This window comes from Diorhabda sublineata, chromosome 8 (assembly GCF_026230105.1).
Source record: "Diorhabda sublineata isolate icDioSubl1.1 chromosome 8, icDioSubl1.1, whole genome shotgun sequence".
Taxonomy (NCBI): Eukaryota; Metazoa; Arthropoda; class Insecta; order Coleoptera; family Chrysomelidae; genus Diorhabda; species Diorhabda sublineata.
Window position 1 is genome coordinate 8,003,231 of NC_079481.1, and position 20,548 is coordinate 8,023,778.

General features: G+C 32.7%; 1 protein-coding gene across 3 annotated transcripts in view; it reads left to right on the top strand.

The window, feature by feature from the left end:
* Positions 1–538: 538 nt before the first annotated feature.
* The window catches only part of LOC130447906 (calpain-9-like), a 71,253-nt gene continuing 51,243 nt past the window's right edge, over positions 539–20,548 (top strand). For all 3 annotated transcript variants that reach the window (XM_056784957.1, XM_056784958.1, XM_056784961.1), the window contains exons 1-2: positions 539–709; positions 3,645–3,957. In XM_056784957.1, coding sequence (XP_056640935.1) covers positions 3,693–3,957 — 265 coding nt within the window. In that variant the 5' untranslated portion in view covers positions 539–709; positions 3,645–3,692. The remainder of the gene's footprint in view (positions 710–3,644; positions 3,958–20,548) is intronic.

Genomic DNA, 20,548 nt, shown 5'->3' on the forward strand with positions numbered 1-20,548 from the left:
TATTCGATGTACCCCACTTTTTGGAATGTCTACTAAGTCTGTTAGCTCACGCACTTTCAGTCGACGATCATTCAGTAGCGCTTTGTAGATTTTCTTCAACATTTCCAGAATCGTATTCTCATTTGGTTGACCACTGCGTTGCTGGTCATCGCAAATCGTACAGTCTCGTTTAAACGCTACTACCTAATATTTTACTAGGAAGGAACAGTCTGATCCAGATTAGAATCTAGTTCAGCTTTTATATTGGTTGGGCTCATGCCTTTCAAAACCTAACGATGTTTAGAAATCCACTTAACTACCGCCTTCTCTAGGTCAGACCAGATATTTCTGGGACTATTCTGGTACTGGTACTCCAACAAAATGCGGCTGCTTATCAGCGTTTCATTTATATTTTTGGCAGTTATATTCATGCAGAAAATATATTCAAAACGAATCTTGTAGATTTTATATGATATCCTATTTTTGAAGAAATATAATACTATATGGCAACAGCGCGTTTGTTCTAGGCTAGCTGTTGAAAACAACTGTGGTTTTCTTTAAGTGTTTCGGTGATGGTCGTCGCTTGCAGAGCGCAACGCTTTGAAAACGATCGTGGAATCTCGCGTGCGTCTTTAACCAACAAATGATTGTTTTTTATAGTGTTAGTTTTGGTATAATTTATAGACGTTTTCTGGACTATATTATTATGAATTTTCGTCACTTTAGACCGGTAAGTCGGTATATATAAAAAATAATTTTGATTTCGGAAATAAAACTATTCTGTTATTGAATTTTTTTGAAATAAATAAAAACTATTAAAGTTTGTACTCTAATAATAAAGATTATGTAATAAAATACTAGGAGTGATAATAAATTAAAACATTTTTACAAAATTTTAAAAAAAAATCGATTTTACGATATCTAGAATCGAATATCTATTGAAATAGAGATGATTGATTTTCAACAAAACGTCTTTCGATTTACAAAACATCATTCATTATTACTTTCATGAAAATTTTTTGATCAATACTAAATCTGATCAAAACACGATAAACCAAGTCACAATTACATTATATGATTTACGTTTCGTTAACCAAATTACCATCTTCAGAAATCAAATTATTTTTATTATTTATTAATTAAAATCTATTGCTATAAGCTACGATGTCAATTGAAATATTTATTTTCATCACAAATTCCACTAATATTATACCGGCGATGTCAAAATTGTCCCTGACGTAACTGTACAAAACCATCAACGAAGTTGTTTCCAAATAAATTTAATTAGATACAACATGTGTTAAAGCCAAAACTATTATGAAATAAATTAATTTATAGCCACCAAATATTTACACTTATCTTATCTATTATCTAATAAAGATTTAAAGAAAAATCGAAACGTCAAATTTTATCTTTTTTTCAAAAATTATTAAAAAAACTCATTTTAAAACAGAATAGATCTAAAATCGAGAACATTTCGGCGCATTAATATGTCAAAAGGTCTAAGAAATTAAAGAAATTTATCTAATAAGTTGACTGAAATATAGTTCTGTCAAACTAATGCTGGTGTACTATTCAGAATTGACCGTTCTAAAAAGTACTTAAAATTATGATTACCGAATGAGAAAGAACGATGAAGCAAGTTACGCCAACTAATGAACACACTATATTAGGTTTCAGTTATATTATCACGAACTCGTCCATGATATTAACCATGAAGCCGATCCTGTTCAGTCATAGGGGTCTAAAATTTGTTTAATACGCCGGTTTGTGGAATTCGTTCGATTTTGTTAAAAAAGTATTTAGCTGTATACGATAAATAGCAAATCAAAAACCTTCCATAGTAGCTTTGGGGTATGTATGTAGCAATTGTAGTTGAATTGAAGTATGAAGAGTAAAAAATTTTTATTTTTGACACAAAATAATGAAATAAATGAAAATCTGGAAGAAATTTATCCTGATTCAGTTATTATCTTACATAGTAAAGTCACTAATGTTTGTTTCAAACTATTCACACTTTCTTCATCAATTTTATTGTTAATCTTTAATGAGGAATAGAAACCATCATCCGCCAAACAGCTTTCTTTGCTTCGGAACTAATTTCTATGTGAGACATACATTCTGCAGGCTTTTTTGCATTTGTAATGGAAAACCTCGAGCTTTAAAGCAGATTTTCACTGCATTTGATGTTGAATTACGTCAAGCTTTATCTACCATCCTCATTTCTTGTAAAACATTGATAGAAGAAACGATTTGCTGGAGGAAAGTACGTGCTATGCAGTTATCTGCGGAAAGAAGAAGCAACGAGGTTTTTTTTGATTTGCCAAACATTTATCGATTTATTTATTTATACCATTTGTACAAAACAGAATCGTTGGTGGTTATTTTTCATTTTTGAATGTTAATGTCTTGTTAGGAAGATATTTGGTGAAGAGTTCCATCTTCCATTGTCGTAACTATCCATTTGACTTTACCAATCTGTGCAAACTTATTCGCTGGCTCTTGCGCTTTCACCGCAAACTATTTTGAAGACAAGATCACGTCGTTTCTTGATATTTTCCAACAACCAACAACACGAGAATGTAAATCGCAATAACATTAAATGCAATGACTATCAAAAATTCGAAACACTTGGAAAGGTACATACATATACACAAGATTTTAACATCGATAGATTAACATAAGAAGTCGTAATGAAGATATATAACAATAAAATAAACAATAAAAGTGATTTTTATCGAAGACAATTGACAATAAGCATTCAGAGGAAAGATGTTATTGGAATACTAATCGTTGTAATAGAAAGATAGTCCGATCAGTGGTGACTCGTGAATGTTTTTTATCAAATTATCACAAATCATTTGATGATTTCTTAAAAAGAAAAAGAATATCAGCAATTAAATAAGGAAGAAATAATACAAAACAAAAAAAATGATGAATACAACGAAATTTATACGAAACTTATGGAGGTTGTTGGTTTTTTTTCTTCTAGGACTGTTTACCAAAGGTCTCTGGCTTTGATGGTTGATTTGATGGTTGAACTAAATCCACCAATTGATAGATAGAGATGAGGTAATACCAAAGACATGAGAAATTGCGATATTGATGCCAAAATAATGACAAAGTGTTTAGATTCAAAAATAAAATGATATGTAGAAATCCTGCTGGAAGACTTTGCATCAACATTGACGACTGTAAAATTTTAAGTAGCTGAATTAAAACGTAGAGATCTGATCGACTTGACCGACAACGATGGTTCAAGTTGCGATATTGGGTGGACGACAAGAAGACTAGAAAGCTAGAAAAAAATAGTTGATATATTCTATTTCTTTATATTTATTCTAGCTGTATATAGTTCTATCAGTAGGGACCGGACAATAGCTTTTTTGCTCTGTTGATTTTTTCTCGTTCATTTTTACTAACTGTAATTGTTTCTTACTAATAATTATCGATAGCAGTCAGACCATGTTAATCGTAGGTATCTCATTTTTTCGTAATATTCCTGCATGACTGTCTTGCGTGTTCAATAAAAACAAAGAAAATTTATCGAGATAATCATTTTTATTTAAATTAACATTCAGTTTTTTCTAAATATGCTCAAACATTTTTATATTTTTCTATGATACTGCCTATATAAAATTTCTATTCTAATCTTTTTGTTGCAGACCGCTGGATCTCCTAGCTAAGATGTAATATCAATAGTGAAACATTAAATGATTTGCACCATGCCTCAAACAGTAGTCAGAGGACTTGGTCATCATAACTATCAAGGAAACCACAGCCACAACGGCCACGTAGTGCACAGTAATTTCCCATCGAATGGTATCAGTGGTTTTAACGGACATCACAATCACAATGTTTGTAATAATAATCACAATCATGTTCACAATGGACATACCAATCACAACGGACTCGTTCAAAGCGGTCATAGTTCCATATTCCCACAAAATGGACACGTTAAAAATAACGGACATATTGGTGAGTTAATTATTTGTATGAAAATTTGTGAAGGTTTGATGATATTTGGAGAAGCAATTTAGAGTTAAGTAAAGTTCACACGGACACAGACAAAGAGGAAAAGTAGAAGGTGTGTTTGAGCGAAAAGGACCTGTGTGATGAAGCAGACCGAGGTTCTATATAAACTGTTGGTTTTGAAGAATTCATTGAAGTTTGAAAAGAAAATTCTGAGATGAATAAAAGATAGAGACGTTTGAATACCAAGAAGTAATTCAGAGTTAAGTAAACTTAATTTACTGGGACATCCGGAATGATTGAAAGGAGACACAGCAACAAAGAAAAAGAGTAGAAGGAAAAATAAAAATTGGTCGTTCCAAAAAATGTGGTTGGATAAAGTAAAAGGGGACCTAAAGGTCCTAATCTAAGTAAAAGATTCGGAAGACTGATAAAAAAGATTCCTTTTTAAGTGTGTCAAAACCTTGGTTTGACGCCGCTCTATGACTAGTTGCTTTTAAAATATGGATACATCAGTAAACGCTGGAGGTGTTTAGGGAATTACGAGTAATTCCCTAAACACCTCCAAGACATTTATTTAAACTAACTCAAGATAGTTTTGCCATGCTGATCCTCAACCTCAAGAAGATTTGATACGAAACGCTAAGAAGAAGAAGCAATTTCTGCAATATTTCCTGGTTTTTCTTTTCTTCAAAATAAATTTTCGTACCTCTTCGGAGCTCTTGAGGTACTGGCTGTATTGTCAACATTTTCCTCTTCCATACTGAACTTTTCTCACGAAATTCAGTTGTCGACATGTAAGAATTTTGGATTTTTTTATACAGATTGACTATTAAACTTTCAAATATCAGTTCAACAGCTACTTTGCAGTACCACTTCATCATTTTCCCATGGAAGAATTATAATATTCCATTTGTCTATGGAGCCTTTTTCTCTTCTATTTTCTATATTAATTATCTCTCCGCGTTTCACTTTCCTCTGGGTAACATATTTTGTGAATCCTCGTCTATTTGATCTTAGGGTTTCTAAAAGATGTGCCCATCTTATTAATGATTTATTGGCTAGATTTGATGGTACTTAACGTGTTAATTCAAAAATATAGTAAATGTTACTCAATTGATTGAAGTTTTAAGGTTTTTCTTTCGAACGATGCTTTTGTAGCATAAAACTTTGTCTATTTTTTCTTTATAAAAAGATTTATTTCAAAACTGTAACGGTGCAATGAAAATATCGACGAGAAGAATGTGAAATTAAACGTGTATTAACCGTTTCCCTCTATCGGAGCTGAAAAATAAAGTAATTTTCATTAGTTTATTAATAATTAGTAATTAAAGTGGTTTATTATGTAGAAATAAGGTAGTTATCCCCGTAAAGATATTTTCTATTCAACCATAACGAAAAGTTAACAGTTATGTTATGAAACTGTCGTTCAAACTATAAACATTCACATTTCTATAATATACTAGCTGACTCGTACTGCTTCAATCTCCAAGCTGATTCCTTGCGATTTATTTATGGTTGTCGCAAAGGCCAGACGTACCGGAAATTGTGAACGTTTAAAATCAAATCCGTTGGAATCTCTCCTTGTTTGTTCATCAATTTTTCACAGCCAATCTTGTTCCATTGCACTGTCAAGGTTGATGATGACAACTGATTTTACTTTCAACTACAAATTGTAAGGTGATACGTGGAATAGTTGACTAAATCATCCTGGTTCATAATGGTCTTGACTGATTTGAAGGACACCAATTGGCCCAGAAGAAAATTCTGAATACTCGCGTTGAGATCCTCGATCACTTAGCCAATTATGGTTATTGAACTGTTGCGTTATATCTGGGAAAACAAACTGAATAAGCTACTATTTTGAGTTTTTTCAGCACCTAAGAAAAATCGAAAGTTATTGACTATGAATACATCGTATAAGCCGAATTAAAGTACTTCTTCATATGAAAATATTAGAGTCGTAGAGGTGGTACTAACCAGTTCGATTATCTTAGTACGTCCATGCCCGAAGGAATAATTTCTTTTGTGGCTATTCATTATGCCGCCTATCCTGATCAAAGATTATCATGATATAATGATTTATGTGGAATTAATTATTATTAGAAAAATATTATACGCCAAGGGTTTTGAATTACGAGGATCAAACCGAATATATTAATTTCTTATCAGAATGTTTAATAGAGAATAGTGAAAAAATGCTAAAAAAAGAAGAGAAAAGCAAAAATTGAGCAGAAAACTCAAAATAGATAAGAAATATGTAAGCAACAATCTAAACGAACAGAATTTAGTTGAGAAACAAACAAAACAAAAGGATATTTTGTATTTTGGCCAGATGTAGCTACAGCTCTTTATCCAAATGAAGTTGTAGGGGCGACGGATGTTCCTAATGTACCTTAACCAAGGCGAATTCCAAACGGAACCTACATTCTGAAGTTTGGAAGCAACTACTCGTGAATAATTAAGAAAGCGAATGTTGAGCAAACTTCGGTAAATCCTAGATTCAATTTTTCATAATTTGATTCAACATTCAAAAACAAAAATTACGGAAACGAGCTGAATAGGTGCAGATTCAGTTATATACAATGTGTGTACAGATTTCTTGTCCTCTCTACTTATAATAAAACGATGGCGACAAGTATAGTCAAACGGACGATCATGTGGTTCAAAGTGATTCGTGCGCGAAAAACTTTTGTCGTATTTTCGTTTATGAACTACCAAAAACTTCCCTATCACTGTCACATTTTATTTTAATAATATTCGCATCCTGATATGTTAAGTTAAGTACGTTAAAAGACAAGTATGAATGAATTAAGTTGGATTGAATGCAAATTAATCGTTGTTGGTGTATATTTATGTTTCGCTAGAGTAGAGGCAGACATCCGCAACAACAACAAGTGACATTGATCATGCGTACCTACTTGGAATCGACAATTACTTTATTTTTAGGTATTTCGAAAAGGTAATACGCGATTAAATAATTCCGGTAAAGGTAAAATAAACGACGATTTTACGGAAGAATAAGTCTGAATGTCGTCATCTAGGGAATCTAACCGTTTATTGTGAAGTTTCACGTGAAACCGCAATCGAAGATCAAAATTTATTGAAAGGAATTGAATATAGCACGTGCAAATGCCTCATGTAGGTGAAAATTGGGTCGCTTTTAACGAATTAATCAATGATTTTTCGGAAATCAAACTTCCGTGTCCAATATCTTGATAAAAAAAATAACGAAATTGATTGTTAGCAGTGTAAATTGGTTATTAAAACAAATAAATGAAATAGCACTTATTAAAATATAGATTTCATTCCGAATTATATTTACAAACTAAACTTACGTCTACGATATTAGCAGTCGTTGTGACTAGCCTTGGACACCGAATAAATCGTTTCGTTTTCACTGTCTGTATTTCCTTTAATCACAATTTCTATGTTACCTTTATAGGGTTTCCTTTGACGTTTTCTGAAAGTCAATATGACCGACGTAATTGAGGATGTTTAATATGACTTGTACTTCATCAATTATATGTGGATACAGTAAGAAGAAAAGCTACTTCTGAGTCGTTGAAACTGCTTCTGAAGAACTTCAGGAATATTCAATTCAAAACATATTAAAAAATTGTTAATAAAATAACCGTGCATTATACTCAAGGTTGCTAATTCTTCGATTTTTCATAGACCATCATACGACAAGAAATTTTGATCGACTGTAGACGAGACACTTATTTTAAACTGTGCACTTCTTGGAGCAATTTTATCAAAGCACCAAATTTAATAACTGAAATGCTACCTGAAACGGTTACATTCAGACTGCCCTTAGTTTAATAACTCAATTCACATTTTTGTTAAAAAAACAATTTATCAATCTGATTAGTTACTCGATGAATATCAAACTATTAAGAACCCAATATAAGTATAGAAACTACCTTAAATACTAAATCTGATCGTATATAATAATAATTATAAAATCGTTTACTATAAGATTAAAATAAATAATTAAGTTAAAAGTGACAATCTACAAATATGACTTAAATAGGAAATATAAACAATTCTTTGTGATGTTGAAATTATTGAGGTTAGAGTTTATAGACATAAATAAGAGATATTCTGAATCACTCACTGATAATTCGATTGAATGTTGTGGAGGGCCAGAAAACGCCCGGAATCAGTTTTTATTGCCCTACTAAACATTACAGAACAAAAATATCCCAAATCAAAACCTTTATTTTACAATTTTGGCCAGATTTTTGTCGTTTTTACCCACTGTGGGCCTTCCTGTGAATGTTTGTTATTTTTATCGTAATTTTGGGTAAAACTGAAGATTAAATTAAATTTTATAAAGTATGGATTAAGCTCTAGTTTTAACCAAGATTGAAGAGAGTTGCTTTATGTTATAGATAACAATCTTACAGGTTGTGCTATCCCATATTAAATTCACATTTTTTATATGAAACACCCTATATTTTATTGCACATTTGAAGAGACATACAGATAGAAAATGTATTTAAACTAAAAATATATTTAAGAATTATCATTACGTTAATGAGATTGAGAGAATAAAGACATTAATAAATGGTTTTGATTTAACACATTGATATCAATACTTAACCAAGAAATACCCAGTCCGGAATTTGCTTTCTAAGACTTTTATTAATGCCAAATAACCTTTTCGTATTAATCAACGTTATATACGCGTCGAAATCAAATAAAACAAATTTTTATCTGATGTTTAAATCGACGAAGGAAGAAAAAATATTCTATTTGAAACATTTTTCAAGTACGAGTAGCGTTAATGTACTAAGAGTTTGTACAATTAAATAGATTATAAAAAATTGTGATGATTCATACAGGGAAAATAAAAAGTCGTAGAATTATTATATAAATCGAATAAATTCTTGATTTTTGATTAAATCAATTGAATTAACACTCAAAATTAACCAACCAACCCAACCTCATCCAAGAAATTGTTTTGGTAACATAAACTGAGCTTCCTATCATCAAAAATGATAACTTCCCTGATATAGAAACTAAAGGAAATAATTAATATTAAAATGAATACATTTTGATATGAATTGGATGCGCTTATAACCGCGAGATATAAGTAAAAGGCATGGTTTAAGTTACTGCATCTTTAGGCAATTTATGAGTTCAAAGCGAAAGGTGCGAGGTAAATGTGAAGCCACATATATAGGAAGTGTTTATAACATGCGTCTGTCATTTCTTATATTAATCTAGATTACCAACTCCTTAGAAAAAGTTTTAAACGCCCGTGGTTTAAACTGTGCCCACAACAATTATGGGAAAATTCTGTTGTTTGAATTTATGCGTCTTGTTACTTTTTAGACACAAGAGAACACAAAGTTTTGTCCCAAACAATTTTTTAATAAGAATCTTCAAGCTTCTCAAAATAGCCATTAACTGCCGAGATCCTCTCGTCATTTTTTCAAGTCTGGGAATAGGAGGAGGCTAAATCTGGCGAATAGGGTGTATGAGGTAGAAATTCAAACTTGTCTTGATGAAATAAGACTTTCTTCTTACCCAAATGTGGCCATTTTGTTTGATTTCTTCGCTCAAGATATTCAATGAAAATTATCCCACGCGCATACCTAAAAACCGACGCTATGACTTTGCTAGCCGATGAAACAGTCTTTGTCTTCTTTGGAGCCGATTCACCCTTTTTAGTCCATTGTTTTAATTGTTATTTTATTTCGAGTGTGAAGTTATGTACCCACGTTTCATCCATGGTTATAAAACGTCTCGAAAACTCGATGGAAACATCTTCACGACGCTGTTTTTTTTGTTCAGTATGAGCAAACGCAGCATCCATCTTGTACACAGCTTTCTCATGTCCAAATTTCAATTAATATGCGATGTATCACACTTTTTGTAATGTCTGCTAAGTCTGTTAGTTCACGCACTTTCAATTGACGATCTTCCAGTACCGCTTTATGGATTTTCTGGAGTCATTACCTCATGATGATCTTCGTAAATCGTAGTAGAATTTAGTTCTGAATAAAAGTGGCGTCTTTAAACTTAGAGTTTATGCTGTATGGATTCAATACTTTCTAATCTAATTTTTCAAGCAACTACCGTCACCTTTAGGTCACAGGTCAGGATTATTCTCGTAGAATTAAACATCTAAAACGATTTAATTGAAGATATATTTTGTTATCTGATAGAATTTGCAAATGTGAGAAAAGGAGAAAAATACGAATTAACATAAAACGTAGCAACACGCAAATAAATCCAATATATATAAACAGAAAGTAGTAAATCGAAATAACAGCGAGAAATATTAGTAGCTGATAGTTGCAGCTAATAAATATGCAATTAGTTATTTCTTATGGTGTAAAGATCGTACATCATCTGCATTAAGAATTTATTAACGTTAGAAAATCCAGGTAACTGTGGTTTTTCTTTCGTTTTATTCGTATCATACAACTTTGATTATGTCATGTCACTATTTTCATTATATTTGACAGTTTTTTTAAAAGCCAAATCAAAAATATACCGAATCAACGAGACCATATCGAATTGTCATCGAAATTTGTTTAGTACTTTAAGGCTGCTGGACATGATGCAAGACAACGTGCATGCAATTTCTTGCACGTCGCTTAACATTAAGCAAGTCTCTTGCAATTGCTTCGAGGTTACCACTAATCAAACTTCTATAAGTAAAAATAACAATTTTGTAACCTCAAATTTCATTTAATATTTTGTGGACTGTTTCAAAATTAAAATAATAAAGCTAAATAAAAGAAACAAGATATATCAAAGGAAAACATTAGTTTAGATATAGCAAAAATACAAAAATTAGTAGAAAAACATTTGAAACTCTCATAAAAAAATAAAACATGAGATAACTGAGAAGTACTTGGCTAGAGACGTACTATTAGCAGATGAGAAACTCATTCATCATTTAGAAATATTGCGTCTTGCATTGTCTTGCATCATGTCAAGTGGTCTTCAATATCCTTAGAGTTTCTAATAGTTAACCTAAGAAGTAACGTGTTTCACTATTGAACTATCACCAGTAGAACCTGGATAAGATAAAGACCAAAGAAAAAGTTGTAGAGGTTTTGACTTACTAAGGATTCAAGTTAAAGAGTTAGAAATAACGTAGAAAAAAGAAAAAAGTTTCTAATGTGGAGATGTCAACTCACATTGATATACAGAAGGACAAGGAAACGAACAGCCCTTCTAACAGATCTATTCTCCTAAACAGAAACTGAAAATTAACTTCCTCGAGCTGCGGCTCGACTAGTAAGTTTGTCTAAAGGAACGCGACTGTACGAAGAACTGTAGAAAACGTATCTAGACGAAAACAAAAATTTTATATCAATATGAAACTGAACTAGGGCAAGGAAACGAACAACCCTTCTACGAAATCTATTGTCCGTAAACTAAAGCCTAAGCAGAAACTGAAAATTAACTTCCTCGAGCTGCGGGTCGAATAGTAAGTTTGACTAAAGGACCGCGACTGTACTAAGAACAGTAGAAAACGTATCTAGATGAAAACAAAGATTTTCTATCAATATGAGACTGCACCAGGGCAAGAAACCGAACAGCCCTTCTACCAGATCTATTCTTCTAAGCAGAAACTGAAAATTAACGTCCTCGATCTGCGGCTCGAATAGTAAGTTTGTCTAAAGGAACGCGACTGTACGAAGATCTGTAGAAAACGTATCTAGACGAAAACAAAGATTTCCTATCAATATGAAACTGAACTAGGGCAAGGAAACGAACAACCCTTCTATTAAATCTATTCTCCGTAAACTAAAGACTAAACAGAAACTGAAAATTTACTTCCTCGAGCTGCGGCTTGAATAGTAAGTTTGACTAAAGGACCGCGATTGTACTAAGAACAGTAGAAAACGTATCTAGATGAAAACAAAGATTTTCTATCAATATGAGACTGCACCAGGGCAAGAAACCGAACAGCCCTTCTACCAGATCTATTCTTCTAAGCAGAAACTGAAAATTAACGTCCTCGATCTGCGGCTCGAATAGTAAGTTTGTCTAAAGGAACGCGACTGTACGAAGAACTGTAGAAAACGTATCTAGACGAAAACAAAAATTTTATATCAATATGAAACTGAACTAGGGCAAGGAAACGAACAACCCTTCTATCAAATCTATTCTCCGTAAACTAAAGACTAAACAGAAACTGAAAATTAACTTCCTCGAGCTGCGGCTCGAATAGTAAGTTTGTCTAAAGGAACGCGACTGTACTAAGAACAGTAGAAAACGTATCAAGACGAAAAACAAAGATTTTCTATCAATATGAGACTGCACCAGGGCAAGGAAACGAACAACCCTTCTACCAAATCTATTCTTCGTAAACTAAAGCATAAGCAGAAACTGAAAATTAACGTCCTCGAGCTGCGGGTCGAATAGTAAGTTTGTCTAAAGGAACGCGACTGTACTAAAAACAGTAGAAAACGTATCTAGACGAAAACAAAGATTTTCTATCAATATGAGATTGCACCAAGGCAAGAAAACGAACAGCTCTTCTACCAGATCTATTCTTCTAAGCAGAAACTGAGAATTAACGTCCTCGATCTGCGGCTCGAATAGTAAGTTTGTCTAAAGGAACGCGACTGTACGAAGATCTGTAAAAAAGGTATCAAGACGAAAACAAAGATTTTCTATCAATATGAAACTGAACTAGGGCAAGGAAACGAACAACCCTTCTATCAAATCTATTCTCCGTAAACTAAAGACTAAACAGAAACTGAAAATTAACTTCCTCGAGCTGCGGCTCGAATAGTAAGTTTGTCTAAAGGAACGCGACTGTACTAAGAACAGTAGAAAACGTATCAAGACGAAAAACAAAGATTTTCTATCAATATGAGACTGCACCAGGGCAAGGAAACGAACAACCCTTCTACCAAATCTATTCTTCGTAAACTAAAGCATAAGCAGAAACTGAAAATTAACGTCCTCGAGCTGCGGGTCGAATAGTAAGTTTGTCTAAAGGAACGCGACTGTACTAAAAACAGTAGAAAACGTATCTAGACGAAAACAAAGATTTTCTATCAATATGAGATTGCACCAAGGCAAGAAAACGAACAGCTCTTCTACCAGATCTATTCTTCTAAGAAGAAACTGAAAATTAACGTCCTCGAGCTGCGGGTCGAATAGTAAGTTTGTCTAAAGGAACGCGACTGTACTAAAAACAGTAGAAAACGTATCTAGACGAAAACAAAGATTTTCTATCAATATGAGATTGCACCAAGGCAAGAAAACGAACAGCTCTTCTACCAGATCTATTCTTCTAAGCAGAAACTGAGAATTAACGTCCTCGATCTGCGGCTCGAATAGTAAGTTTGTCTAAAGGAACGCGACTGTACGAAGATCTGTAAAAAAGGTATCAAGACGAAAAGAAAGATTTCCTATCAATATGAAACTGAACTAGGACAAGGAAACGAACAACCCTTCTATTAAATCTATTCTCCGTAAACTAAAGACTAAACAGAAACTGAAAATTTACTTCCTCGAGCTGCGGCTTGAATAGTAAGTTTGACTAAAGGACCGCGACTGTACTAAGAACAGTAGAAAACGTATCTAGATGAAAACAAAGATTTTCTATCAATATGAGACTGCACCAGGGCAAGAAACCGAACAGCCCTTCTACCAGATCTATTCTTCTAAGCAGAAACTGAAAATTAACGTCCTCGATCTGCGGCTCGAATAGTAAGTTTGTCTAAAAGAACGCGACTGTACGAAGAACTGTAGAAAACGTATCTAGACGAAAACAAAAATTTTATATCAATATGAAACTTCACTAGGTCAAGGAAACCAACAACCCTTCTACCAAATCTATTCTTCGTAAACTAAAGACTAAACAGAAACTGAAAATTAACTTCCTCGAGCTGCGGCTCGAATAGTAAGTTTGTCTAAAGGAACGCGACTGTACTAAGAACAGTAGAAAACGTATCAAGACGAAAAACAAAGATTTTCTATCAATATGAGACTGCACCAGGGCAAGGAAACGAACAACCCTTCTACCAAATCTATTCTTCGTAAACTAAAGCATAAGCAGAAACTGAAAATTAACGTCCTCGAGCTGCGGGTCGAATAGTAAGTTTGTCTAAAGGAACGCGACTGTACTAAAAACAGTAGAAAACGTATCTAGACGAAAACAAAGATTTTCTATCAATATGAGATTGCACCAAGGCAAGAAAACGAACAGCTCTTCTACCAGATCTATTCTTCTAAGAAGAAACTGAAAATTAACGTCCTCGAGCTGCGGGTCGAATAGTAAGTTTGTCTAAAGGAACGCGACTGTACTAAAAACAGTAGAAAACGTATCTAGACGAAAACAAAGATTTTCTATCAATATGAGATTGCACCAAGTCAAGAAAACGAACAGCTCTTCTACCAGATCTATTCTTCTAAGCAGAAACTGAGAATTAACGTCCTCGATCTGCGGCTCGAATAGTAAGTTTGTCTAAAGGAACGCGACTGTACGAAGATCTGTAAAAAAGGTATCAAGACGAAAAGAAAGATTTCCTATCAATATGAAACTGAACTAGGACAAGGAAACGAACAACCCTTCTATTAAATCTATTCTCCGTAAACTAAAGACTAAACAGAAACTGAAAATTTACTTCCTCGAGCTGCGGCTTGAATAGTAAGTTTGACTAAAGGACCGCGACTGTACTAAGAACAGTAGAAAACGTATCTAGATGAAAACAAAGATTTTCTATCAATATGAGACTGCACCAGGGCAAGAAACCGAACAGCCCTTCTACCAGATCTATTCTTCTAAGCAGAAACTGAAAATTAACGTCCTCGATCTGCGGCTCGAATAGTAAGTTTGTCTAAAAGAACGCGACTGTACGAAGAACTGTAGAAAACGTATCTAGACGAAAACAAAAATTTTATATCAATATGAAACTTCACTAGGTCAAGGAAACCAACAACCCTTCTACCAAATCTATTCTTCGTAAACTAAAGACTAAACAGAAACTGAAAATTAACTTCCTCGAGCTGCGGCTCGACTATTAAGTTTGTCTAAAGGAACGCGACTGTACGAAGATCTGTAAAAAAGGTATCAAGACGAAAACAAAGATTTTCTATCAATATGAAACTGAACTAGGGCAAGGAAACGAACAACCCTTCTATCAAATCTATTCTCCGTAAACTAAAGACTAAACAGAAACTGAAAATTAACTTCCTCGAGCTGCGGCTCGAATAGTAAGTTTGTCTAAAGGAACGCGACTGTACTAAGAACAGTAGAAAACGTATCAAGACGAAAAACAAAGATTTTCTATCAATATGAGACTGCACCAGGGCAAGGAAACGAACAACCCTTCTACCAAATCTATTCTTCGTAAACTAAAGCATAAGCAGAAACTGAAAATTAACGTCCTCGAGCTGCGGGTCGAATAGTAAGTTTGTCTAAAGGAACGCGACTGTACTAAAAACAGTAGAAAACGTATCTAGACGAAAACAAAGATTTTCTATCAATATGAGATTGCACCAAGGCAAGAAAACGAACAGCTCTTCTACCAGATCTATTCTTCTAAGAAGAAACTGAAAATTAACGTCCTCGAGCTGCGGCTCGAATAGTAAGTTTGTCTAAAGGAACGCGACTGTACAAAGATCTGTAGAAAACGTATCAAGACGAAAACAAAGATTTCCTATCAATATGAAACTTCACTAGGGCAAGGAAACGAACAACCCTTCTATCAAATCTATTCTCCGTAAACTAAAGACTAAACAGAAACTGAAAATTTACTTCCTCGAGCTGCGGGTCGAATAGTAAGATTGTCTAAAAGAACGCGACTGTACTAAGAACTGTAGAAAACGTATCTAGACGAAAACAAAAATTTTATATCAATATGAAACTGAACTATAAGTATATTATAGTGGAATCAACGTGCGTGATTTACGTCTATTTGAAATAACAGCAAAGATGTAATATACCTGTGTGCGAGACCACACACTAACTTCCTGATCATACAAACGACCAGACACCCAACGAAATATTCGCGACCATAGATAATCATTTGAATTTTATCTGTGACATTTCTGACACGTTTCTAGTATGTAAAATTACGAGAAGAGTTGTTAATATTGTAAAAATACCGTGTATTTATTATACTAAATGTGTATAGAAACTCGACTTAATATTTTAACAAGAAATAAACTCCTAGAACCAAAGAGAAAGGGATATTGTCATATTTACTATTGGAGAAGCGGTTAACGATCCTCAAAATTCAATAAACTAAATAGAAATTTGGACTAATGAATAGTGTATAAGAAAATCTTCCCGTTAAACATTGGGATGATCCCATATAAGAAAAATATTGAATATCTAGGACTACATCTGAATAAAAAACTAAAGTGATGGTACCAGACCGAAAAGAAAACAAAAGAACTGTAATTTAAATATTCGAAAGTATATTGGTTACTAGAAAGAAGCTAATAATTAATTAATAAGAATGATTTGCTTTTATAAAAATACTTGGACTGTACTAGTGCAAGTAATTAAACTTGTTTAAAAAAAAAAATAGTTAACGCCTCACGGTATGTCTAAAATTTGCACGAGTATCCACTTACGAACGCGGATTACACTTACCTACCTATTCCACGTTCAGGGCTCAATACTTTATGATGCAAAAAAATGCACAATCATTTCTCAATTGAAATGGAATCGATATCATATTTTCCCGCATTTTGCAATAATTTGAGGGCAGATTTACTGGAAAATGCCTTCTGTTCTTTAAACTAATTCTATTCTAATGTTAATATTCAATTCCTGACATGCTACATACATAATTTTGTTACTCATTAAGCTTTTCTTATGTATATTGAAATTGTATTGTATTCGTATGTTTATTTACTTATTTCTATTTTTATGTTTTAGTTTTTTCAAGCTTTCGTCTACAAATTTTGACAATAAACCATTTCTCTCTTTATTGGCATCTCCTTAGAATCAAAAGAGTGTAGAGCTCCATAACCTCATAAACAATGAAAGCTTAAACTCTTGGATAATGATGACACAATATTCAAGTGTAGTCTTCAATCTTCTGCTAGAGAAAAAATGTTTACTAATTTATTTTCGTTGTCAAACAATGATTGTATGGCGAAAGACCCATCAATACGATGTTTTGACTGTTTTTGTTTGAGCTGATGCGTGAGAGTTCCCTAATTTTTTCGAACACTTCTAGTAAACAAATGCTGGTGTATCATTAAGAATTGATCGTTCTATGATGCTTCATTCGCGTCAAAGTGTTCCGTGACAACACGTTCCGAATACGTTCACCAAATGTCAAAATTTATGGCGGCAATGTCAGATTTGACATCAGCGTTGCCATACCTCAAAACTTATAAAGCAACCCTCGTATCTCGTTTTGAATTTCCATTTTAACCAACATAATAAGTAATATAAAATATTCTGGAGATATAGACAATTATGAAAACCGGTCCTGAATAAAATTGTATCATTGTTATGTACTGAATTATGATTATTTGTATGCCGATGAGATCAGAGGAGTCCCCGACCGAGAATGCCTTTGTAGCAAAAGTCTTTATTGCGAGATAGTTACAATAATGTTATTATCATAACTATGCGCACGCGGTGCTATAGTTTAGACACGCCTTTCCACAAGACTGACACCTGTAATTAAAATGGATTTTCATTGTCCCTTTCGATGTTGCCACAACGGTTGCCGTGTCATCAACGTTGATCGAAAATTTGATTCGTCATTTCGCATGTTGTGATATACCATGTTTAATGAAAAAAAATGATCACAATGACTTTTATATTTCGAATACAATAATTTTGTTCAACTTTTTGCATAACTTGCGTCATATTTGTTTTAATAAACAAACGATTTAACTATTTTTAACGTATAGACTAGGGAGAAGAATTAAACAATTATAAATAGTGAAAAAAAATAATGGTAGGATGTAATCGATTGGAAAAGAAGTAAAACATGAAAAAAATGAAAGGAAAAATAGTTTACGGGTGATTTGAGGACGGGAAGGTGGAGGGGTGAGTTTTCAAGGGCAAAAAAGTGTTGAATAGCAAAGTTGTAGGTAATAACAACTTTTCTGAGAAAATTTACCATAGTGGTAATAATATTTTTCACGCCATCAGAAAGTAGAGATTTCGACGAACAAAAATCTCACTAGTTTTTTTTAAAATTAACATTTTAAAGGGTGAATTTTCCATTGAAAATTAGGGTATTTTTTCGTTATTACATCAAAATTTCAAATCAAATACATACAATGTATTTGGGACATAAAAAGTGAAAAGAGAAGTTCTTTATAAAAGATGAAAGTAAAATTTTGGTTATTTGAATTGTTTACTTGAATTTTGAGGTTATTTGAAAGAAGTTTGAATTCAAAACTTTCATAAAACTTGTAGTATTGCCAGAGATCGAGATAAATCGTTTTTTACCCTTAAAAACTCAACCCCTTCGCCTTCCCGACCTCGAATTACCAGTAAATTATTTTCCCTTCCATTTTTATTATATTTTTCTTCTTTTGCAATGCGTTTCGTCCTACTATTATTTTTGTTTTGTTTTGGAAAACCAACGATCCTTGGTCTGGATGCTTCAACGAGTTAAGATTTAAATATGCTAATAGTAAAATTTTTTCTTATTTTCCGCTTTATATAACTCGGTTATGTAACTAAAAATGATTTTGTTTTTGTTTACAATGCAGCGTATATCCTATTTATAAATATGGATGACTTAACACATGAATAAATTGCATATAACTAGAAATAACTTCAGTCTTATAAACAACTTATAGTTTTCTATATTTCTAGTATCATCAAGTATTTCGTTAAATGCTTCAATAGATTATGTCAGTAAACTAATACAATTTGCATTTTTTCAAACATTAGATTAGAAATAATGATAAGAGAAGAAGAAATACAAACAACAGGCTCCATCTTAAACCACAGAGCATAAATGGAAAGGTTGCATGTATGATCAAAAAATTTAACTGAAAAATAAATGAAATACATGGAAATGCATTGCGAAGACACAGATGAATGTTTATATGGCACAAGGTTTCTGTAGAAGACGTAGAAATTGGAAAAGAAGAACAGAACGCACGAAGGAAAAATGTTTTTATGAGAGTTTAATCTGCTCTAGCTTCAGTATCATATTTGGTACCTGTACTCTCAGTAGGAACATTGGTATAGGACATAAAAGGGCCTTCCTGGCGAGTTATTTGACTGAGGTTTATTTTTCGGAAACTTTCCAAGGTTTTGCGAAAAATTCGTTATATTGGCAACACTTAATGCAGTTCATTTTACCGGAAATATCCTATTATAAAAGAAGACAGTCTTTTCAAAATAAACTTTGGGAAAGAGGGCTGGCTGGGAAGGATGGGAATCCACGGCTAACTGAACCGAAAATGTTTTTCTAAGCTCAAGCTGATAAAAACTGGTTATCATCATCAGACCATTTTAAGTGATTAGAAATTATTAAAATCTAATATTTGAAACTTTCAACTTCATTAAGAAGTGAGTTCGATTCATATTTAAATAGATTTTTATGTCTGCAATGATTTTGACATATATTTTCATATTTAATACAGTGAATCCATTTTGAATATCATTTTAAGTGATATTTGAACATATTAACCAGCAAATCCAAATTGTCTCCTTTATAATCCAAGATCGTTGAGGTTTTAATATTTAAGAGTTTTTGAGAAATGACTTAATAAAACTCATTTTGTATACAACAATTAATAAAGTCAGTAGTTGAAAACATTCAGGCTCTTTGTATTAATTGTGTTTACATAGGGCAGACATATCAATATTTAGGAAATAGATTGAGGATTCATAGACTTCAACAAACATAGATTTAAATATAGAAATTCTTGAAAAAAAGTTGAATAAAGATGAGAGAGAATATATGGAAATGAAAAATTCATCTATGATAAAAAAATCTGAAGCAATTTGAGTCAAATGAAAAATATGTATCTCAAATTAAGTTGGTTGAAAAGTTGAGATTTACTTACTCAATCAAATTGTAGAATAGGAGCGAAACTGAATTATAAGGAGTAGAAATTTCAAATTTATTCACGTGACACGAAAAATATTTTGAAAGAATTCTATTAAATCTATTAAATTCAAAACGAAACATTTGTCAATATTTTTAGAATTGATGAATCATTCAACGGCTATCAATATGCTAATATCTTATGAATACGCATTTGTTTAAGTAAAAACTTTATGTGAGTTGAAGAATTCAAAATCCGGTTGGAATGTGAAAACTCTTAAGCTATTTCAACTTCACGATAAACGATCTGTTTTCTTCTTGTATTTCTTTTTTTTAGGAATCGTTCTAACCACACGACTCCAACAACAGATTAATATTTTTGCCGTTAACGTTCGTCGGTATTGAAAAAAAAATGTCGATTTACGGTCACAGACTTGTAGTACTGAATGTGTATACGTGAACATAAGAATATGTCTATCCTTGTGCTAGAAGTTGAAAAAAAAAAGAAAATAAACTAAACGTATATAATAAAATATTATGATAGCACTTAGTCTCGTTAAGTACGTTTAGATTTGCATTTGGATGAATTACAATTCTAATAATAATAATAAAATTACTTGTAA